Below are 25,063 nucleotides of genomic sequence, written 5' to 3'. Positions count from 1 at the left end.
CCAGTTCTGACTCAATCTACCTCCCTTCCTTCCTCCTCCCCCCCCGCCCCTTCTCTCTTTTCTTGCAAGGGTCAAGGCCCACTGTCCCATGAGAAAGCTCTCTCTGCTTTCTCCGTGCTGTCTGTCCTCTCCTTTCCCATAGGTGGCCAAACTTAAACCCCAGCCCTAGCTACAGTCTGAGTCTGTTGAGTAGTAGCCATTATTGGCAAACATGCATTCTCTTGCTCTCAGTTTCTCTATGTCTAAGTCCTCTCGGGACTAGTGTGTGAGCTAGACTCTCCTTTCATCAAAATCACAGGATATAAAGCTGTATGTGAGGTTGAGATGGGCCTTGGAAGGCAGTGAGTCTATTACTATTTATCTTACTTTATACATAAGGAAACTGAGGCAGAAGGGAGAGAGTGACACACTCAAGTTCACATGATTACCTCAAGGTCATGGGACATGAGGAAGGACAGCTACATCATTTGTGAGTGACATAGTGTTTTATGGCTAAAACGACTTCTAAGCTGAAAAGCTATCAGCTCAGTAGAGGCAGCACTGCAGTGGCACTTGGGCCCCAGTTTCTGATTGCAGATTCACCACCAAATTACTTTTTTGTGGTGTTGCCATCTTTCTCTCCCTGTCACATTTTGGAAATTGACTAAATCTGATGTATTTCTCAACAGTCCAGCTACATAAAGCAATAGGGAAGTAGGTTGTTAAAAACAGAATAAAGCATGAAAATTTAGATGTTTAGTTACTGAAAATGGAAAATGCATACATATTTTACATCTTTTTTTTTACCTTTTGGTCTGCCTCTTTTCCTTGGAGCTCTGTTACTCAGATTTTGGATTCTACGTTTGTATCTCCTCACTGAGAAAACAAAAATATAAAAATATTGCTAAACATCCAATAGGTCAATGAAGAAATCAAAGAAGAAATTTAAAAAATACATAGAAACAAATGAATATGAAAACACAACAGTCTCAAATCCTTGGGACACAGCAAAAATGGTTCTAAGAGGGAAATTTATATTGATACAAGAATACCTCAAGAAACAAGAAACATCTCAAATACATAATCTAACCTTACACCTAAAGGAACTAGAAAAAGAATAAACAAAGCCCAAGGTTAGCAGAAGGAAAGAAATAATAAAGACCAGACCAGCAATAAATGAAATAGAGACCACAAAATAGAAAATATCAATGAAACAAAGAGATAGTTCTTTAAAAAGATTAAAAAAATTTAGCCAGACTCATTAAGAAAAAAAAAGAGAGGAAACAACATCAGAAGTGAAAGAGGAGAAATAAGAACAAACACCACAGAGATACAAAGGATTATAAGAGAATGCTACAAAAAAATTATATGCCAACATATTGGACAACCTACAAGAAATGCATAAATTTCTAGAAACATACAATCTTCCAAAACTTGAATTAGGAAGAAATAGAAAATCCAAACAGGCAAGTTACTAGTAATGAAATGGAATTGACAATCAAAAAAATCCCCCAAAGTCCAGGACCAGATGGATTCACAGGTGAATTCTACCAAACATTAAAGAAGAGTTAATGCCTATCCTTCTCAAACTATTTCAAAAAATAGAAGAGGAAGGAAAGCTTCCAATTACTTTCTATGAGGCCAGCATTACCCTTATACCAAAACCAGACAAAGACCACAAGAATGAAAGAAAGCAAGAAAGGAAGGAAGGAAGGAAGGAAGGAAGGAAGGAAGGAAGGAAGGAAGAGGGGCACCTAGGTGGCTCAGTCAGTTGAGCATCTGACTTCAGCTCAAGTCATGATCTCATGGTTCATGAGTTTGAGCCCCACATCAGTCTCACTGCTGTTGGCCTGTCAGCACAGAGCCTGCTTCAGATCCTCTGTCCCCCTCTCTCTGCCCCTCCCCTGCTTGTGCTCTCCCCAAAATAAATAAATATTGAAAATGTTTTAATTAAAAAAAAAGAAAGAAAGAAAGAAAGAAAGAAAGAAAGAAAGAAAGAAAGAAAAAAAACTACAGGCTAGTATCCCTGATGAACATAGATACAAAAATCCTCAACAAATTATTAGCAGACTGCAATCAACAATACATCAAAAGGACCATTCACCATGACCAGTGGAATTTATTCTAGAAATGCAAAGATGACTCAATATTTGCAAATCAATATGATGTACCACAACAACAGAATGAAAGATAGAAATCATATGATCATTTCAATAGAGGCAGAAAATGCATTTGACAGAATTCAACATCGTTCATGATAAAAACTCTCAACAAAACAGGTTTGGAGGGAATGTAACTCAGCATAATAAAGGCCATATATGAAAAACCCACAGCTAACATCATACTCCATGGTGAAAAACTGAGAGCTTTTCTTTTAAGATCAGGAATAAGACAAGGATGTTCACTCCTACCTCTTTTATTCAATATTGTACTGGAAGTGCTAGCCACAGCAGTCAGCAAGAAAAAGAAATAAAAGACATAAAAATTGGTAAGGAAGAAGTTAAACTATCACTATTTACAGTTGATATGATACTATATATAGAAAACCCTAAACACTCCACAGAAAAACTATTAGAAGGAATAAATGAATTCTGTAAAGTTATAGGATACAAAAGTAATGTGCATAAATCTGTTGCATTTCTATACACTAATAATGAAGTAGCAGAAAGAGACATTAAGAAACCAATTCCAGGGGCACCTGAGTGGTTCAGTCAGTTGAGCATCTGACTCTTGATTTCTGCTCAGGTCATGAACCCAGAGTTGTGGGATGTGGCCTCATGTCAGGCTCTGCACTGACCATGGAGCCTGCTTGGGACTCTCTATGTTCCTCTGCCCTTCTCTCCCACCCTCTCTCTCTCTCTAAAAAGAATTCCATTTGCAATTGCACCAAATATAACAAAATACCTAGGAATAAACTTAACCAAGGGGATGAAAGACCAGTACTTTAAAAACTATAAAACATTGATGAAAGAAATTGAAGATGATGCAAACAAATCCAAAGATATTCCATGCTCATGGATAAATAAATATCAAAATGTCCAGAGTAATCAAAACAGAGGTTCAATGCAGTCTCTATCAAAATACCAACAACATTTTTCACAGAACTACAACAAATAATACTAGAATTTGTATGGAACCACAAGAGACCCCAAATAGCCAAAGCAATCCTGAGAAAGAAGAATAAAGCTGGAGGCATAACACACCCCGATTTCAAAATATATTACAAAGCGGTAGTAATCAAAATAGTACGGTAATGGCATAGAAACCGATGCACAGTCAATGGAACAGAATAGAGAGCCACACTAGTATGGCCAATTAATTTATGGCAAAGGAGGAAAGAATATGCAATGGGAAAAAGACAGTGTCTTCAACAAATGGTCCTAGGAAAACTGAACAGCTACATGCAAAGGAATGAAACTGGACCACTTTCTTACACTATATACAAAAACAAAATGAATTGAAGACTTAAATTGAGACTTGAAAACATAAAATTCCTAGAAGAAAACACAGGTGATAATGTCTTTGACCTCAGCCTCAGTAACATTCTTCTAGATCTTGCTCCTCAAGCAAGGGAAATAAAAGCCAAAATGAACTATTGGGACTATACCAAAATAAAACTTTTGCATAGTGAAGGAAACCATCAACAAAATTAAAAGGCAACCTACTGAATGAGAGAAGATATTCACAAATGATATATCCAGTAAGGGGTAAAATATATAAAGAAGTTACACAATTCATAAAAAATGGTTAAAAATGGGTAGAGGATATGAATAGACATTTTTTTTCCAAAAAACCCCCCATACAGATGACCAACAGACACATGAAAGATGCTCGACATCACTAATTATCAGGGAAATGAAAATCCAAACCACAAGGAGATACCACATTATACTTGCCAGAATGGTTAGAATCAAAAAGACAGGAAACAAAAAGTGTTGGTGAGGATGTGGAGACAAAAGAATTCTTGTGCACTGTTGGTGGGAATGTAAATTTGTGCAGCCACTGTGGAAAATAATATGGAGGGTCCTCAAAAAATTAAAAATAGACATAACATATAATCCAGTAATCCCACTACTGGGTATTTACCCAAAGGGAAAAAAAAATTCTAATTCAAAAAGAAGTATGCATTTCTATGCTTGTTGCAGCATTATTTACAATAGCCAAACTATAGAAGCAATTGAAATTTTAATTTACAGATGAGTAGATAAAGAAGATGGTGTCTGTGTGTGTGTGTGTGTGTGTGTGTGTGTGTGTGTGTGTTGGAATATTACTCAGCCATAAAAAAGGATAAGATCTTGCCATTGGTGACAACATGGATGGACTTGGTATAATACTAAATGAAATAAGTCAAATAGAGAAAGAAAAACACCATATAATTTCACTTACATGTGAAATATAAAGAATAAAACAAATGAATAAACAATAAAAAAGCAGAAACAGATCTATAAATATAGAGAACAAACTGATGCCAAAGGGGAAGAGATGGGGGATGAGGAAAATGTATGAAGGAGAGTGGGAGACACAGGCTTCCATTATGGAAGGGCTAAGTCACAGGCATAAAAATTATAGCCTAGGGAATATAATCAATCTAGGTAGGGTGACTGTGTGGGGAACCAGCTGCACACCCACTGACAGTAGGACCATAAGACATGATTCTCATGGCCCTCTCTGGGGAAGGAGGAGCTCAATTAGCTTTTCTTGAAAGATATTCTGTCCAGAAAGATGAGATGAACTCAGCAGGGGTGTGGACCTCCTCTAAGGGGGAAGTGGTAAGCACTCAGCTCCTGTTTTAGAGGAACTTTCATGGACAGATTCTCTTAAAGAGGAGTTCTTTAAAGAGCCCACAAATGTGGCTCATGCATCCTCCATATCTGGAAGACAGGAAGAATTGATCATAAGAAGGCTATTCCTGCTTCTTCCTTCTCCCCCTCTTCCACAACTTGAATTAGCTGAAAACATAGATACTGAGTAGGGTTAGATAAGAGTATGCATAAAAGAAGCAGCTGGTCTCACCCAACTTCTTCACTACATGCTTTCCAGTTGTAATATTATATCAGTTCAGGCTTTTTAACATTGTATGAGAATATCACCGCTGCCCAAAAGGATGAGCACAACTCCAAATCTTACCTAAGACTTCGTCTTCGGACAAGAAGAGAACGATTTCAGAGAACAATTTTGAAAAGAAGTAGAAGGAACAAAGGTGATTTGTGCTGAAACTACCAACTCTAACATTTTAACAAAGCAGGCAAGACAGAGAGGTTTCACAAAAACTCAGAAGAACAAAATCTGGGACCTGGGTAAGTGTAACCTAAGAAATAAGTAAGGTAGGCAAGTATGGAGGTAAAATGATAGAGATAGTAGAAATATATGTATATATTTATTCATATGCTTATATTTTATTTATATTGTTTACATAAATATAGGCATGTATTACATACATATGAAATGGGAGGAGTTCAGTTATGTTATATATATAACGATGAGGTGACAGAAATAATCAGAAGAAATGGAAAGGAAACAAAATATATCCAAATATGTTTTGACTCCACAAGAAATACCCTGCCACCTCTATGTGCCATATCAACTTAGTAGCAGTATTTCATAGGATCTGATGTTAAAGAATGAAGAAAAAGAAATGTACTCTATAAGAGGAACATAAGTAGAACAGGATTGGGAAAGAGAAAAGAAAGGACAGATACCATACGTTTTCACTCTTATGCGGGTCCTGAGAAACTTAACAGAAGACCATGGGGGAGGGGAAGGGGGGAAAAAGTTAGAGAGGGAGGGAGGCAAACCATAAGAGACTCTTAAAAACTGAGAATAAACTGGGGGTTGATGGGGGGTGGGAGGGTGGGGAGGGTGGGTGATGGGCACCTGTTGGGATAAACTCAGGGAGTTATATGGAAACCAATTTGACAATACAGTTCATATTAAAAAAAAGAAAGAAAAGAAAGGAGAATAAGATGAGGAAAGAAAGGAGGAACACAATGGAAATAAACAATTGCAAAGCTGGATGCAGAGAATGAAGTGTCACTCATTTTTTTTCATCCTCTGCTGCATGAACACAGTATGGCGTATGCTCTGATTGAGCTTGGTTTAAGTAATTGTTTCCCAGGCTTAGATCTGATGTGATACCAGGACTCTAGCTTCTGCTTAACTGATTCAAGTTCCCTCTGTCTGTTTCCCCTCATTCTGTTGAGGGGTGTGTTCATTAGTTACAGCAAACATTTCCAACATTTTCTCTTGGTGCCTCATTTCCCATTCAGGGCTAGTTTGTCTCTGACCATGTAGCTCTGTGCTATATTCAGGTTCTAGCTCCTATTCTTGCCAAAGAGTCAGGTGCCAAGAAGGCCAGGTTTGAATCAATAATCTGAGTTTTCCTCCATATATTTGGAAGTCAGTGACTTTGGACGAAAACGTGAAGGGCATGTAGCAGATTGCTATTTGTCCCCCATGATCATTCTCTCCTCCTTTCATAGAAATAGAGTTACAGCTGAACCCATGGCTGCCTGACTAGAGATTATATTTCTTGGCCTCACTGGCAGCTAGCGCTGGCCATGTGAGTAAGTTTTGGGCAATAGGATGTGAGGAGAAGACTCTGGATCTTTCCATTAAAAGAAATAGATAGGTGATTTCTCTGCCCATTTTTCCCATTCCCACTGGTTGGGAGACAAAGGTCTGGTTAGACCTGATTTCTTGGACTCAGAGAGGGAAACTACGTGTTGAGGAAGGCAGGTTCTTCCTCCCATTTCTGGACTGTTTGATGAAAGAGAAATAAATTATGTGGCTTAGACCACTGTATTTTGGGCTCTCTTTGTTACAACAGCTTAGCCTGTACTCTAAAAAATTCATTATTTATGAAGCCCATTGGAGATTTCAGAGGTGCAGCAAAGAAAGGTCTGGAAGGAATATCAGAGTTGCAGTAGCGCACACGTGTGAATTCACAGATTTACCTATGCCTTTTTTGAGACTGCTTTTCTTACATTTATATCTTCTCTTTTTTCCTTCAAAAAGAAAAGAAAATAATCCTTTAGAATTATAAACAGAAATTTACAAGATTTACATGCCAGTTACCTTCAAGCATTTTATTTTTAAGTTTTCACTCCACTTTTGTAGTGCTAAATCTCCAGCTACTAACATACTATCTTGGTTGTCATTACACTGAAAACAAAAATAGCAGCAAACACAACCTACATTTATACAGTACTGGTCATTTACTGTATACTTTTACCTACTCACATGAGGGTTTCTCATTCACAATAAAGATAATGCAAAAGGCAGCTGAAGTTGGATAGGGGCTGACAGAGAAGAGGGGGACTGTCAGAAGGATCAAGGAAAAGTAGGTATCAGAAATCACAAGTATATGTCCTGGGTTTTGGGGTTTGCCTTGAAAAGCTAAAGATATAATCCATGTTTATAACAACAAGAACTTAAGAAATAAGTAGAAAAAAATCAGAGAAATGAAGACAAATTTAGAAGGGGATAAACGAGATTAGATGTTTCAGAAATTAAAACGAAGAACATAGATTTGTAAAAAAAAAAAAAAAGAAAGAAACAAAAGGAAACAGGAAGTATAAGAACAATTAAGAAATATTAGAAAAAAATAACCAATGGAAGATAGTGAACAAGTCAGCAGACTTCCTAAGAAGAAATTCAAAATAATAGAAGTACTTCAAGATAAATTCAAGAGCAAAGTTTTTGAAATTATAACAAAAAATGGAATACACATATCATAAGTACATGTATTTTCACCCTGTAGCAAAGAAAATTGACTCCAAACCACCAACCCTGAGATATAGTCCAAATTTACTGGACTTTAAAGATAAAGAAAGAATGGAATGGGCATTGTAGACAAAAATGTCAAGTCATTTTCAAGGGTGGGGATCTTATTGGCTATAGAATTTTCTCCAGTAACACCTAATGCCACAGGAAAAATGGAGAAAAATCAACAAGATGCTTCTAGAAATAGTGAGTAAATTATTTTTCACATGTGAAAAACAAAACCAAATACTTCTAAACAGGGAAATTCTGAGAAGGTTGTTCCTGGGAGTAATTATTGAGAAAACTACTAGGGGATTCACTTCAGCAAATCAAGATGAGACAGGAAGAATTTTGGCAAAAGAATTACAATAAAAGTGGTGAGTGAGGTGACAGACCAGAATGTTAAACATACGTGCCCTGACAATGTAGAAATGACATAACAGCAAAAAAAAAAAATGTGTGAGGAAGGGGGAAATATGGGTGGTAGAGTAGGATCATTGACTGGTGGGGTCACAGCATGTTATTTGGGCAAATCAAGGAGTAATATAAAAAACATTTAAGAGCAGAAAGCTAGGGGTGCCTGGGTGGCTCAGTTGGCTAAGTGTCTGACTTTGGCTCAGGTAGTGATCTCATGGTGCATGAGTAGGAGCCCCGCGTCGGGCTCTGTGCTAACAGCTCAGAGCCTGGAGCCTGCTTCGGGTTCTGTGTCTCCCTCTCTCTCTCTCTGCCCCTCCCCCCATTCATGCTCTGTCTCTCCTTCAAAAATGAATAAACATTAAAAAAATTAAAAGGGCTGAAAGATAAACATAGGGGTAACAACATGATGGATCTAGAGAATATAATGCTAAGCAAAATAAATCAATCAGAGAAAGACAAATACCTTATGATTTCACTCTTTTGTGGAATTTAAGAAACAAAGCAAATGAACAATAACAAAAAAGAGACAAACCAAAAAACAGACTCTTAACTACAGAGAACAAACTGGTGGTTACCAGAGAGGAGGTGGGGTGGGTGGGTGAAACAGGTGAAGGGGATTTAGGGTAAACTTATCATGATGAGCACTAAGTAATGTATAGAATTATTGAATCACACCTGAAACTAACATAACACTGTATGTTAACTACACTAGAATTAAAAAAAAAATACTATTTGGGGCGCCTGGGTGGCGCAGTCGGTTAAGCGTCCGACTTCAGCCAGGTCACGATCGCGCGGTCCGGGAGTTCGAGCCCCGCGTCGGGCTCTGGGCTGATGGCTCGGAGCCTGGAGCCTGCTTCCGATTCTGTGTCTCCCTCTCTCTCTGCCCCTCCCCCGTTCATGCTCTGTCTCTCTCTGTCCCAAAAATAAATAAAAAACGTTGAAAAAAAATTTAAAAAAAAAAAACAAAAAACAATTCTTGGGTCAAAGAGGACTTATAAATCCAAATTGCAGACTATCTAGCAAATAACAATAATGAAAATATTTGCTGTGAGAACCTATGCACTATCTAATTTTAAAAAGCACTAATTTTGGAAAGAATGAAAAAAATACATGCATACAGTCAGTCGTTTATTCACAGATTCCATATTTGTGAACTCACTCACTTGCTAAAATTTATTTTTAACCATGGTCATTCATGGGTGGGGACAGAGCAGTGGGTCCTTTGAGTTGCTGATGGCGCATGTTCCCAGCTAAAGTGGAACAAGGTCATGTTCTACCTTCTTGCTTCCACTCTCATTCTGTACACAAGGGTCCCTTTGCCACTTATGTAGTATTTTTGCTGGTGATTTTGTTGTTTAAAATTGCCCCCAAGTGTAGTGCTGCTGTGTGATCTCTTGTTCCTAAGCAAAATAATTGTGATGCACCTTATGGAGAAAATCTGTGTGTTAGATAAACTTCATTCAGGCAGGAGTTCTAGTGCTATTGGTTATGACATATATTGGCTATGAAATATATATATATATATATATATATATATATATATGTAAAATAAGATATCTTTAAGTAGAAACACTCATAAGAACACAAAGGTATGTGTTGATTGGTATATTGTGACCAGAGGCTCACAGAAACCTAACCCTGTATTTCCTCTAGAAGCCATGGTTCAGTATTAGCTAATTCTGTGTTTAGGGTGACTTTATAGAACGTATCTACTCTGAATAATGAAAATTCGTTGTTTATGTACATATATATGGATATGTATATATGAGTATACAATGTATTTTCAGAATCCATCCACTTTTTTTCATTGCTTTTTATTTCAAACATATTTTTCAATCTCAGAAGTTTTATTTGGTTCTTTTTTATAATTTCTATTTCTTTGTTGATATTTGCTATTTGCAGAGAAATCATTTTCTTACTTTTTACATGACTTTATTAAGCGTGTTTAAAATAGTTGACTTTAAAGTCTTTGTCTAGTAATTCTAGTATCTGGTTTACCGCACATACAGTTTCTATTTTTCCTGAGCATGGGGCCATACTTAGTTGTGTTTTTTTTTCTCTAACGTTTATTTATTTTTGAGACAGAGAAAGACATAGCATGAACGGGGGAGGGTCAGAGAGAGGGAGACACAGAATCTGAAACAAGCTCCAGCCTCTGAGCTGTTAGCACAGAGCCCGACGCGGGGCTCGAACTCACGGACTGCAAGATCATGACCTGAGCTGAAGTCGGACCCTTAACCGACTGAGCCACCCAGGCGCCCCTTAGTTGTTTTTAAAAAATTTTTTTTTGCATGTCAAGTAATTTTTTCTTAAAAACCTAACATCTTAAATAACATGTAGTAACCCTGGAGATCAGATATCCCCCTTTCCTCAAAGTTTGTTGCTATTGCTGTTGGGTTTTGTTGCTTATTTTGTGCTTTGTTTCTGTCAAGTCTGTGTATTTTGCCATGTGGTCCCTGAAGTTTCAGCTCAGTTAGTGTAATGGTCAGCTAATGACTGGAAAGAGATTTCCCTGAAAAGCTAGAACCGATAAGTCTTCCAGTATTTGTCAAGGGGCTGTAAAAGCCTGTGTCGATGCATGCCTTCAATGCACAGCTAGACAGTTTACAATTCCACCTTAGCTGTCACTTCCGGCTTGAACAGAGCCTCCAGGTTAGAGCTGAGGGTTTTCTTAGGTCTTTCCTGAGCCTTTGCATAGCCCTGAGCATGTGCATTTCCCTAGACATGTGTGTGGCCTTCCAGATGGCCAGGGATATTTGCGAGTTTTATATATACGTATCTATCTATATTTATATATTATATATAATGTATTACATATTTATATGCATATAAGCTATACATATTATACTATAGTACTGTATGTTTATATTTATGTATAATATACAAACTGTAACATTTATATGTATAAAATATATACTTTTATAACTTTATATATCTTTATTATTTATGTATGCATTGTCATATAGATATATAATAGCTCTATAGTTTATATTTATATATTTACACATTACATATATTATATAATTTATAGACATATTTTATATATTTAATTATATATGTGTCACATTCTACCTGTAGTTTACTTATAATTTATAATTTTTATATATTTTCACATATGACACATTCATATTTATATATTATATATTCTATTTATCTATATAAATACATTTCCATATTATATATATTTGCACATAATATGTAATTATATATCTTTAAATAAAATATATAAAAATATACACTTACATACATGTTGGTGTGTTATATGTGTGCATGTTTTCAGAATCCACCTATTTTCGAACACCTCTACTGCTCCCAGCTTAGTCCAGCCCAACAGTCCCCTTGCCTAGATCATTACAACAGTCTCCTTACTGACCCCTCATGCTACCCACCTAAAGTCTATCCTCCATGTGGACTACAGAGCAATCCTTTAAAAACATAACTGAGATTCTACCGTTCCCTAGCTCAAACCCCTCCAATGTCTTTTCCTCTTACTGAGACAAGAATCCAAAGTCATTGCTATGGCCTCTGAGGTCTATATGACCTTAAAAACCACTTTCCACTCACCCCTCTTTACCTCTCCAGCCAGCGGTCTCCTTGACATTCCTCAAAAGACCCTGCACATCTCAGCCTCAGCACCGTGGTTTATTCCTTCACCCCACTCAATATCTACTTATGTTTCAGTTTGTCAGTGAGGCTCTAACTGGCCACCCCGTATAAGATGCATGTTTCTGCTTGTGCCAGGCTGTTGCTCAGTAAGCATCTTGGCTGCCACCGTTTTCACTACAAACATTTTGCTGCATAACTAATTGGCTGTAAGGCAATTTTGCTGTAAAAGATAAATCGTGAAAAATAAAAGAGGGATGTAATGGAACATGAAAAATGAATAACAAAATTAAAAACACTTTATTGGCAAATAAAAAAATATCTGAATACATTTAAAATGTGTAGTGCAGGTTCATGGCAACACTGAACACACAAGTAACTGATTTTATTTTGTGGATTATACCTAAGCCCTTTCTTCAAAGTCTTTTGTTCATAATATTATAATAAATATAGATAAATAAATAAAGAAAGAAAGAAAGAAAGAAAGAATAGATAAAAAATAGATAAATAAAGATATATATATCTTTATATATATATAAAGATATATATATATCTTTATATATATATAGCTATATATATCTATAGATATATAATAAATATAGATAAATAAATAAATAAATAAAGAATAGATAAAAAAATAAATAAATAAAGATATATATATATATCTTTGCTTGTTGATTTGTCTCCATATTCAGCATTACACTTTTTCTTTCTTCACTAAAATTTCTTTCATCATCAAGAGAGGTGTCAGTTTCCAAATACTAGGATGTTTATCTGTAACTGAGCTTTGTAATGTGTTGTGAAAGTTTTCTACACTGTTCTTGGCATATTGTTACATGTCTATTGAGGGATATTCCAAACTTCTGTGGGAAATGTGAGTACTGTGTCAGTGAAGAAACAAAACCAAACTGCCATCCAGTTTTTCAAAAAATTTTTAAGGCAAAATTGCCTTATAGCTAATTAGTTATGCAGTAAAAATGTTTGCAGCAAAGATGCTTACAGTGAAAATATGAGACACAGTTTCTGTCACTCTATACCTTCAATTAGTCTTTATTTTCTCTTCACTTCAGCTGAGGGGAAAAACATTTTATGTAGCGTCAACATCAAGTGCAAAGGTCCTGAGGCAGAAAATTATTTGGTTTGTTCAAGCATGCCAGAGTGGTGTGTGAAGAAAAGGATAATAATAGACGAGATTTAAAGAGATAATCAGGGGCATCTAAAATATTATATATTTATTTACTTGTGTATAGTCTATACCCCCCGTCCACTAGAATGTAAGTTCAGTGAGATTTTGCTCACTTCTTTGTTCCTATTGAGCAGCTTTGGCAATAGATACTTGTTGAATAAATAAATGAAGAATGTAAAAAGAAAACAGAATACATAAGTAGTGAGAAGGATCGTGTTCGTGAGTTGAAAGACTCAATGTGTTAGAAATGTCAATTCTTTCCAAATTCATCCTAAGCAATTTCAACAAAAATTCAATAGGATTTTCAAAGGAACTTGACAAGATGCTACCAAAATTTACATGGAAAAGAAAATGTCCAAAATAGCTAAGATAATTTTGAAAAAGAAACAAGTTGAGAGAAACTTGCTTTACCAGATATCAAGATATTATTAAGTTATAGTACTAGAGTGATGCAGAATTAGATAGAGCAGTGGATCAGACTAGAAAGCCCCCAAACAAAACCATATATACACATGGCATCTCAATGCAAGCCATATGTGACATTACATATGGAGAAGCTGGGACAACTGGTTATCCACATTGGAAAAAAATTAACCCCCCTACCTTATATCACACTAAGAAAATCAACTCCAAAAGGATTAAAGAACTAAATGAGAAAAGAAATAAGAGTGTCTTAACCTGGTATTCCCCAAAACAAATTTTGAGTTAAGTGTTTGTGTTCAGGAAGTTTATTTGTGAAACTGTGTCAAGGATTGGGAGTCAGAATGGGAAAGAGGCAAAGAGTAGGAGAGACAGCCAATGGGGATGGTTGCCACTGTGGTCAACTGGGTCCTGATGCTGCTCATCTTAGAAATGGAAGAGAAAGTATTTATTCCTGGATCCTGTCCTTCATTCCTCAAGATATTCCTCCATTTTTGGTTCAAGCTGCTGAGTATATGTATTGCCATTTGCCGAGGTAAGGGTGACTGATAGTGAGTTACAGGTTTGGGAGTGAACTAAAGAAAATTGCTTGGGGTTACCTGGGTGACTCAGTAGGTTAAGCGACTGACTCTTGATTTAGGCTTAGGTCATGATCTCACTGTTGTGAGATCGAGCCTGCTTTGGGCTCCACACTGAGCGTGAAGCTTAAGATTTCTCTCTCTCTCTCAAAAAATTTTAAATTTTAATACAGTGTAGTTAACATACAGGGTTATACCAGTTTCAGGTACACAGTACAGTGATTCAACAATTTCATATTGGCCATCATATTTTAACTGACATCTGGATCCCCAAACTGTAAAAGTGTTTATGAGATTTTTATATTCAATCAGAAAAAAATCCTTTGCATTCTGATTTCCTCACATGCAAGTAAGTAATAAAATGACCACAGATTTCCTATTTAAATAAAGATTTGAGAGCCTTGTCTCATTTAAATTCACTCCGGATTATGTAATGGGGAAAAAAGATATTCTTAGTAACAAGCAAATTTGTACACCATATAAGACTTTTTAAAAAGTGTAAGAAAATTCTTATTGGAAGAACATCAAATAAGATGTGAGTAAGTGGGTAAAAGTTTCTGTTCTCCTTAAATTAATATGCATTTTCAATGCATTTTTTTCAAGTTTTTATTTAAGTTCTAGTTAATTAATATATATAGTGAAGTTGGTTTCAAGTATAAAATTTAGTGATTCATCACTTACATATAACACTCAGCGCATTTCTGATCAGAGATTCCAGTAAACTTGGGAAGGAGGTGGGGGATCTTCTCAAGCTGATTCTAAAAGTCACCCCCAACGGGTCGTCAGGATGGTGCTACCTGTGAGCTCTTTTTTTCTTTTCTGTAGCCCCTTTGATTACAAAAGAAAATCTAGCATATAGAGAGGTAAAGGCACTATGTGATTAAAGTGGTGGTTCAGTTACAGTGTAATAATGTAGGGAATATTTTTTAAATTCCCACCTCACGTAAAAGCAAAGGGGCAAAACCCATGGGATTATAGGTGTAAACATTACAAATGGGGCAACATATTAGCAACATATATGATGAAGATTTAATGCATATATCAGATAGGCTTTTCTATATTCATTTGGCAACGCAAGGAAAGACAACCAAACACCACAACAGGAAATAGCGACACAGTACTCTATGACAAAAGAGTTCGATGAAGAAGAAAAAAGAAATGACCAGTAACAAATGAAGAATGCTCAAGCACCTTAAAAATGAAGATAGTGCATGTTAAAGCAATAGTTCAATTAAGATGTTAAATGCTATTATTGTTTAGCTTTGATGTATGAATTTTAAAAGGCAAGATGGTATAGAATTACCATATTAAGAGAAATAACAATATATTCCAAACTGAGATAACACATGCATAGAAAAATTCTGGGAAGGCATACACAAATGTTTATAAGAAACATTTTAAAATCAGAATAAAGGGCAATGTGAAGATATGGCCATTTGGAAAATATAGTTACTTTAAAAGGCATTCACTTTTTGTCTTATGAAAGGTATAGAAAATAATGATAAGCTTTAGCATTAAAAAAAACAGTTCATTTGTAACATAAAAATCAAGTAAATTCTTATTCACTCTTACTTATTTTCTCATTGTGTTTTCCCGAAGTAGAACTGTTTCCAATATCCATGGTATCTAGAAAGTAATAGGTGGTGGTCAGATGACTATAATTTATAAATAAAAATTACAAATCTTATGACAATTCCTACTGTGGAAGGCTTGAGTTTATAATGATCTGAGTACCATTTCTGTCTTCCTTCTAAAGGAAACAGACAAGTACTGGATTGATATCTAAGGTCTTCCTTTATTTCTCGGAGACTTTGAAAAAACTCTTAATCACTTAAATACATCAGTTTCCTCTTTCATGAAACCAGGGATAGCAACTGTTATCCTGTTTAGGCTTTAAATTTTTTATGACAATAAAATAAGATCTTATTTAAAAAAGTTACTGAGAAATCACCTGGTTAGTCAATAACATGTGGGAGGGCATCCTTCAAAAACATATGTTGAGTTTAAGAATAGTTATCTGGGGCCTTGGTTTCCTGACAGGTAACAGGGCCATTTGTCTTCCAAGGCTTTTCCAAGGTCGTGACAAAGTGACACTATTATCTACCAGCTGAAGAACACTTGGATTTCTTCATTCCATGGACAAGGGTGGATGTCACTATATAAATCCAATACTTTAGTATTGATATATTAATAGAGTAAATGAGATACTGCCATTTTTACCAGTGTATTTCTACTACATCATACACGTAAATTGACCAGCCCACCCTGTTAAACATGACTGTATAAAGATTTCTTGCCTCCTTGTCATTCCCAAAAGGCTCAGGCCAAGCAAATGCAAAGAATGGGATTTGGGCTTGGATGAATCCCTTCTTTATCAAAGGGTGCTCAGAGTCAAGTCCAGCAGGAAATGAAAGCTCTGATTTCAGACTCCTGACATCCTATAGCCCAGGGCCATGTGGGGGTATATCCACCCTAAGACCCTTGGGCAGCCTTACCCATCATGTCAGATGCTTGGCTACTCTTACCCCTTGTTCCTTGGCCTCTTGACATACCTTTTGAAAAACACATGACACAGGAACACTTCTTATTTCCAAGTCCTTGTGGCTCTGCTCCTAAATTGTGATTTGTAAAGAGTTTTCATTTGTATCTCCTCTCTTCCAATGATCCTCTGTTCCCCCACTCCTCCACCAAAGGGTCTCTCTACCTCTGAGATCTCTTTCTTTGTTTTTTCCCCCATTGTCTTTGGCCTTTCTCTTCAACCTATTTTTTCACTTGAATCATTTTCTCTTTGCCCCAAATCTGTATTTTTGTTCTTCCATTTTTCTTTATGTGCTTTTCCTATCCATTCATTTATGACATTTATTACCTACTTTTGTATTTACTTTATGTGATATTCTTAAAATAGTTTTTGTAAATATTCTGTATAACACTATAATAAAGTAAATTTTGCCAGGGAAATTTCCAAATGTTGGAATTTAGGAAGTGAATTTTTTTTTTCACTCATTCAATAAGCTTTCAAAGCCTCTTTCAGGTGCCAGGTGCTGAGATGGGTGCTGATAATAATTCAGGCACAAGACTACTGAAGCATAGTGGCTGCCAATCTTATGAGCAACCAGGGAATTGACACAGAAATAAATGAGGAAACATATTGAAATATGAAGAAGCATGTGCAAAGATCTAGATCCATTAAATGCAAGTAACCACAAGAAGTTTAGTATGTCTGAATACGAAGTGAAAGAATAAAGGGCAATGATGAGGATGGAGAAATAAACAGGAGCCCTGAGTTAAGTGACTTTAGAGGCCACATGAAGGAGAACTAAATACTAAAGGAAATGAAAGGAAATTAGATGCAGTTTTGAAAGATCAATTTAGCTAAATCACTTAGCATACATTTGGTGGGAACAAGATTAGAACAGGACCCTGTAGACCTAGTTCAAGTGAGAAGTGATATAGATGTGGATTAGAGTGTTAGCACTGAGAATGGAGGTGAAGGGACAGGTCGGAGATATTTAAAAGGAAGAATTGATACAGGTAGGTTATAGATGTGGTGTATCAATTGAGGAGACAATGGTATCAGGGATGACTTTGAGAATTTCACTGTGAAAGAATGCAACAATTAACAGTGTGTTTTAGAGACAGAGAACATTGAAGGAGCAGATATTTGTTTTAAGGAAGAAGATGATGCGCTCAGTTTTGGAAATGTTGTTTGAAGGTTTTGAAAGACACCTAAAATGGAGAAGGCTAGGACCTTCAGGACCTTGGACAGAAGCCAGCCTTCCATTTGGATGAGTGCGTTTAGATGTTTTGAAGACAGGGCTGGGCTGGATATGTATGCTTAGGAACTGTTAAGTTGCGGGTGATGATTGAAACCATAGGAGTGGATGAAATTCCTGGGCGAGGCAACTTGTAATCTGTGTGAGTTATAGGGGACACGGATACCTGGACACACATTGCCCTGAAAACTCACTGCTACTGTGAGCCACCCTTTGTGCCAACATTGCTTTTGTCTTGTGGCCATTTCAGATCCCACAATTTCTCCACCTCACTTCTCTTCCTTTTACATTCTGCCATCTTTCTCTCATCTTTTAACTCTTTCTCTACATGGTTCTCTGTGTGCCTCCCCTTTCTCCTCTCCATTTATTCCCCTAGGTATGTACCTCATTCCATCTATTTTTCTATGCTTCTATCCCTGGATCTAGTTTTATTATTGAAGTAATCCTCTTCCTACTGTCACTTCCTTTTCTATTTTCTCTTTGCTTCTAGCCTGTTTCTTTTAATCTTATCTTGATCTTTTGGCTGTTTTTATAATTATAATTTTTGTCTTTATATTTTCTTTATCTATATTCAGCTTCATCTCACAGATTGCTACTTTCATCAAAGTCAAATGCCTACTCTTTTGACATTGACCACACTGTTGACCATTATTACTTTTGCCAGTTTCCTATGGGCTCTCTACATTGCAAGACTCAGTCAGTCATGGACTTTATTACCATGTTTCTTCATGCAACTTCTGAGAGGTATCTGGAAAATCATCACTCTTCTCCCTCCAAAACTCCCCAATCTGGTGATATTTGGATTCCATGTCCACTTGAAAAAACTTGAAGCTTACTCGGTCAGATGTCTTTCCATTTGGAGACCCCAGACTATCTTTTCCATGCTTCCTCCTTACATTATCCACTCAGTGTCACCTCCCTGCATTCAGGAACACAGCTCATCTTTCTCTTTTGGCTCCCTCAAACCTGTTGAAAGCAGTCCAAATCTGTGCACACATCTCTGCCCATGTATAGGAGTCTGTGTGCGTGAGTGTGTGCATTTGTGTGTGTATGTACATGCTATGTTTTGAGGGGAGAGGTAAGGTAAAGAAAGGAGAGCTTTTCCTCTGTGCAGACAGGAAAACAAAGATAATTCATAATATCAAAACTGGCTTCTCCATCAGATGCTTATAGGTTGGCATCTCTTCTGACTCTCTTCCTCTACTCATCTGAAGAGCTTAGAATTCATAGGACACTGAAGAGAAAGACACACTATAGGCAGTGACTTCGATGTGGTCACACTCATCTATGTCCACTGCTCAGATGAGTTGAGAAAACACCCACTCCAATGACTACACCTTATATCCAACAAAGATTTGCACTGTCACCTTTTCTATCTGGCCGCACCTCATTCTCCTCCTTATTTCTCAATTTTTTGACCATTTTCCTGCCTCATGCATTTCTATCTCCATCACTTGATCCTTTGAGCTTCTCTCCCTGATTTCTCTTGTCCTCTGTGTGGTTTTCTGTCTTTTCGTCAGTGATGTTCTTCATCTCTATTCCTTTTTATTTCTCTATTAATCATTTTTGGTTCTTCCCTTCTAGGTATTTTGAACACCTTATAGCTGGCTCCACTCCTACCATCTTTTTTTCTTTATGATTTTCATTTTTACCTATTATCTATCTATCTATCTATCTATCTATCTATCTATCTATCATCCAAGTAGCTGTTAAATAAATTTTCTTGTGATACATTCTGCTGATACTATATATCAGTTCCCTTATATCTTCTTTTTGGACTTTGATCATGGGATATAGCTCTTATATTCCTGCCTGTTACACACAGTAGTCACACTTCTTGACCCTTATACATTTGTATGTGTATTTCCTCATCCCAAAATGTGGATGACAAGAATTAGCCTGCCTAAGTCTTAAGTATATTGTTATGACTAAAGTAAAATCTTATTTGCCAAAGTACTTTAAAATAACACAATATAATCAAATTACAATGTAATGGACATCTGTTAAAAACTATACTAAAGTTTGAAAGTTGTTTATCTGAAGCTTTATTTCTGTCTATAATTACATAGCAGGACCAGTTGTCTTTTGAGGCTTTTACAATTACAAATGACATTAGGGCCAATTAATGTATCGCTATAGAAGTCTAAGATCTTAGTGTTAGTAGGCATAACAGTAGGTATTAAAAAAGATACCACCAGTTTGCTATCAATTTCTTCTACAACAGCAATATATAATTACATACATTTATTCAATAGGACTCATCCTGTTAAACATGAATTTATAATAATTTCCTGTCTCCTTCTATTTTCTAAAATGCAGAAAAGGAGTTCCCAGGATTAACTGGATACAGGTCTTCAAGGTGCTCAGAATAAAATCATCAGGAAACAGTAGCTTTTAATTCCTGACATTCTGCAGGCCAAGGCTTGGCATCCTAATCTTCGTTACCTGACCCACTTCTTAGGTCTGAGCTAGAAGATTCCTGAGGTTCTTCCGTGTGGCTCAATTCTGAAAAGTCACCACTGCTGATCCCTGCAGAAAGAAATAAAATTCCTTAGCAGTCTCAGTCTGTGTCTTACAAACCAATCCGGCACCAAATTTTTTAAAAGGAAAATTGGAAAGGGAAGCTCATGTAGGAGGAGCAGGAACTCCTACTGCCAGGCTACCCTGTGGCTCCATCTGACCTGTCAGTCAAGGTTGCTCCAGGAACCATCCCCGGGGCTGGGCTAGAGGACAACTTTGCCATTTGTCACTATGTCCTACCCTCTCCACTTGTCTTTACATACTTCTTCCAGTTCTGTTGTTTATCCAGGAAGTCTGTGGAAGCAGCATTTTCAAGATGTCAGAGCCTCCATCAGCTGGGCCCTTAATAATCATGTGGAGCAGAACGCCCCTCCACCCTGGGAACTACTTTATCCTATTGAGGCGAATGAAGAATATACTTCTATTTTACTTGTGCCACTGAACCTTTTGAGGACTACATATTGTATCAATTAGCCAATCCCACCTATTTCAAAATGTGTAATATGAATCAATTAAATTACCAACAAATTCATTTTTTTTTATTTTAAAGGATATAACAAAAATTTTGAGCAACGTTTTAGTAGTAAAGATATTTGTTACATCAAAAGTTTTTTTTTTTTACATCAAAAGTTTTAATTAAGCTTACGTCTTTTCCTATTGTTTATCCCCCAAATAGATTTGTTTCCAATGTCCGCAGGATCTAAAAAACAAAGGAAAACACAACTAGTCATCTACAACTAAAAGTTGTAAAACTTATGACTACTCACATTGTAGACAGGATTTGGATTCAAAAGATACTATGATGATCATTTCTGTTTCTTTCCATCTAAAGGAAAAAGATCACTACTAAATAGAGCCAAGAACCACAATTCTTTGGCCCTAATTGCAAAATCAAAGAAGTTTTGAAAATCCATATTTTTCCTACAGGTTTGCAGCTAAGTACCTTGGCAGTGAATCTGGACTTGAGCTGTCATGAGTCCATGTAAAATCTTTATTTCTCACACTTGGTGTTAATTCACACAATTTGTTGCAGGAACATTAATATAGTATATTTGAGAATGGGATTCTGCCCCAGACCCTCTTGGATTTTTTTTTTTTTTGTAATGTATAGGATATAAACCACATTGTCTTTCTGAAAAGAGATTATTATTGTATGTCTGGCTTCAAATGTTTGAATAAAAGACTGTGGATGTTTGGTAGGAGTCCAGGCTGCCAGGTTACCAGTCTGTCTCTTCTGGTAACTTTCCATATGTGATGTGTAAAACATCCTTAAATGTTTATGGGCTAGAGTTTTCTCATCTGTGGAATGGGGAGAGAACAACAGTTATCTGGCCTATTTCTAAGTTGTTATAAACATAAAAGGATATTTTATCAGTGAAGATATTTTCAAATATCATTATATAGGCCAATGTCATATTAGGGTCATGTGTCAGAAGTTATAAATTGAATTTGATGGTAATAATCAGAAGCTTTTCCTTCTGTTGATAAACAGAGTCTATGATCAGAGTCTTCTGAGTTTTGAGCAAGTTTATGACAAAATCAAGCAATGTCAGATACCCCACTTTCTCTACAGAATAGGAGTGGACAGGGGTAGAAACCACTACATAATTCAATACTTTGGGGTTAATAAATCGGAGAGCATGTCATACAGATTGTACTGCCATTCAACTAGAGTCATCTTGTTAAACCTGAATTTATAATGATTTCTCTATTTGCATTTTTCAAAATGGCCAAATGTGATAGATGCAGAGAATGGGATCATGGACTGTGGAGTGTGCCTGGAGTAAGATGCCCAGGAAACGAGAACTCTGAACTCAGATTCTTCATGTCTGGGAGTCCAGTGATGACGGTCCTTACCCTCCTCATCAGGATCACTTCTCAGTGCTGAGCTCAAGACTCCTGGGGGCTCTTCTTCTTCAGTAGACTCTGAAGAGTCATCAAATTTTTTCACTGCAGAAGGAGCAAATATCCCTTGAAAGTCTCGGTGTATGACAAAGGAACCGAGAAGGAAACACTTGAGAAGTTCTAAAAACCCAGGGCAAGAATATTCCCAAGGATATTTGGAGTCTGGTATTGAAGAAGGCAGATCTTCCCCTTGGCAGCTTCCCTGAATCCCACTTGAAACATGGGGGATGTTTCATCTAAACTTCTAAAACTTCTCAGAATGTTTACTTGAAAAAAAAAAAATAATTCTACTGTGTTTGAGTCCTTGACTTCTTTGGGTTTATTTGTTATGACTGTTAGCCTAACTAACTAATACAAAAGTTAAAACAAAACCATTTTAAATTAAAGTAAATTTATATTTTACTTTGAAGGATATAGCAAAGAATTAGAATGAATCTCTTGTGGAAAACACTATTCATTTGTAACCATGAAGAGTTCTTATTTGCCCTTATCTACTTCCCAAACTCTTTTTTTTGGGGGGGGGGGTATAGGTGATTTTCTGATATCCGTGGCTCCACAAGGTAAAGGGGAGGAAATAATTATTCATACCTAAGAGTCTACAGATTCTGTGACAACTCAATGGGCTTACAAGCATAATATTTTTTTTTATTCCTGAGGGAGAGAGAGAGAGAGCAAGCGAGTGAGCTGGGGAGGGGCAGATTGAGAGAAGGACACAGAATCTGAAGCAGGCTCCAGGCTCTGAGCTGTCAGCACAGAGCCCGACGTGGGGCTTGAACCCACAAGCCATGAGATCATGACTTGAGCCGAAGTCAGATGTTTTACCAACTGAGCCACCCAGGTGCCCCAATCATAATAATGTTTTGATGATCATTTTCTTCACTTTTCTTCAACTGAATCCAGTTCTGGTGGTCTGGGTTCATAATGCTGAGTTCCTGCTTAAATTTCGTTTTCACTCTCCCTGTGAATTTGTAATTGACTTTTAAACATTACTAGCTCCAGTTTCCTGATCTATAAAGCTGGGATTACCTGGTTACCCTATCTCCCTGTTAAGGTTTTTATGAAAACAAAATGCAGCTTAGTTTACAAAAACCCTTTAAAAAATCACAATGTAAGCCAATGGATTAAGTAATTTGGGTTTGAGAATAGCTGATCCGAGGCCATTTCCTCACCAATAATTAAATGTCAGCACAAATTATTCTTCGAAGATTTTCTGCATTTGGGACTAATGACAATATTGTGAACAAATAGAGGAACACCATGCTTACCATGTCGGCTAGAATCTAAAGCATATAGGTAGAGAATAAGTACATTATTTCAACCTTTAGCACTAATATATATAATAGTGTATAGTAAAAAAAGTTTGTCATTTTACCAATTTGTTTTTGCTACGTTTTTTATATACCAATCAAATGGATCGGTACAGTTAAACAACAATCAATAATGCCTTCTTGTCCCCTTCTACGTCCCAATAGGCTCAGAGAAATTAAATGCAGAAAATAATCTCCTAGAAGTAATAGCATTAAGGCATATGGGGCATGCTCAAAACAAGATTCATCAGGAAAACAGAGCTTTGGATTTAGACTCTGAGTATTTGTTACCCAGGGTTTCAATCCTAATATTCTTACCCATTGTAATATGGAGTGGTGAGCAGGCAGCTTCTTGGGACTCTTTTCTCTTCCTTGATTCTAATGAGTCAAGGTTATTGGTCACTGCACAAAAGAATAGGAATCTTTAGGGGTCCCAGTGTATGACTAAGAAACTGAAATATTAGCAGGAAATCTCCTCATAAGAAAACCTAGAAAAATCTTGAAAACCAATGCATGTCATGGCCTGCAACAGTGCTACCTTGCTTGGTCTGTCCTTCTAAGCCACCTGCCTTGTATGATAGCCACCTCCATCCCCTGTCCCCAGAGGCAAGGGGCAACTTTGCAGTGTTTGAACCTTACCTTCCTACACTTCTTCCTCTTCTACTTCTTAGCCCCTCTACTGTCACTTCACACTTCCTATCTCTGCTGTTTCTCACACAGGGAACCCTTGGAAATCTTGTGTTGACAATAGCAAGCTTCCTCTACTCCTTGCCAACCTGGTGCCATGATGCAAGTTGGCAAGGCTGAGAAGTAAGCTCTGTGTCCATATCATAGACATATTTTGGGGTTGCCTTTTAGAACAGTTTGCTAACCCTAAGACCAAAGCTAAAATGTGCACTCTTTAAAATTTGAAGCAAATTCACATTTTACTTTGACGGATATAGTGAGCAATGAGAACAAACATATCATTTAGTTATGGTTCGTTCGTAACATCAAGACCAGGTAACATTTTTATTTGTTCTTACATATTTTCCCAAGTATGTTTCCCCCAAATAGGCATGTTTCTAATATCCTATGAGTCTAGAAAGTAGAAAGAGAAAATGAATCACCAATTTGTGCACTAAAGAGCTCCAAATCTTAGGACAGCTCCTGCTACCCTGGAATTGAGGAAACACATTTTGATAATTGTTTTTAGCTCTGTGTTACAAAACAAAAATGCAGAATCCAGGATGCTAGTCTTGTCAGTCCCATTAATTTGCCATGATACTTTGTAGAAGACCTTGATACGATTGCGTTTTCTCTAGAAAACAAGGGTAACAGTGTTTAGTCTCCTTACCCCTTAAGATTGTTGTGAATTAAAAAGTAAGGTATTATTTGCAAAAGTCCTTTGAAAAATCACCATATATGCCATGAATTGCTGAAGAACTCTCAAAAACGATACTTGGGTTTCAGAGTACTTAATCTGAATCTTTTTTCTGCTAACACTAGATAGCTGGATGAGTTGTCTTTTGACACAATTTGTGATCAGAAGACGATATGACCTTCTAATAAAGGAATATTTAGCCTTCTGTTCCCTGTAGAAATCACTGTATAATTCCAACGCTTTATAAGCAT

The 25,063-nt window shown here is 36.7% G+C and overlaps 1 protein-coding gene across 4 annotated transcripts in view; it reads right to left on the bottom strand.

Moving 5' to 3' along the window:
* The window catches only part of SP100 (SP100 nuclear antigen), a 99,538-nt gene that overhangs the window by 20,041 nt on the left and 54,434 nt on the right, over positions 1-25,063 (bottom strand). For 2 of the 4 annotated variants that reach the window (XM_006935668.4, XM_023259792.2), the window contains exons 10-17: positions 23,768-23,851; positions 22,095-22,187; positions 20,884-20,937; positions 20,163-20,246; positions 16,497-16,556; positions 15,517-15,570; positions 6,933-6,983; positions 787-855 (exon numbers count right to left, since the gene is read on the bottom strand). In XM_006935668.4, the coding sequence (XP_006935730.2) occupies positions 787-855; positions 6,933-6,983; positions 15,517-15,570; positions 16,497-16,556; positions 20,163-20,246; positions 20,884-20,937; positions 22,095-22,187; positions 23,768-23,851 (549 nt within the window). The remainder of the gene's footprint in view (positions 1-786; positions 856-6,932; positions 6,984-15,516; positions 15,571-16,496; positions 16,557-20,162; positions 20,247-20,883; positions 20,938-22,094; positions 22,188-23,767; positions 23,852-25,063) is intronic. The other 2 variants (XM_006935670.4, XM_006935669.4) reach the window with 2 other exon arrangements.

This window comes from Felis catus, chromosome C1 (genome assembly GCF_018350175.1).
Source record: "Felis catus isolate Fca126 chromosome C1, F.catus_Fca126_mat1.0, whole genome shotgun sequence".
NCBI lineage: Eukaryota > Metazoa > Chordata > Mammalia > Carnivora > Felidae > Felis > Felis catus.
This window is presented reverse-complemented; position numbering and strand designations above follow the sequence as displayed.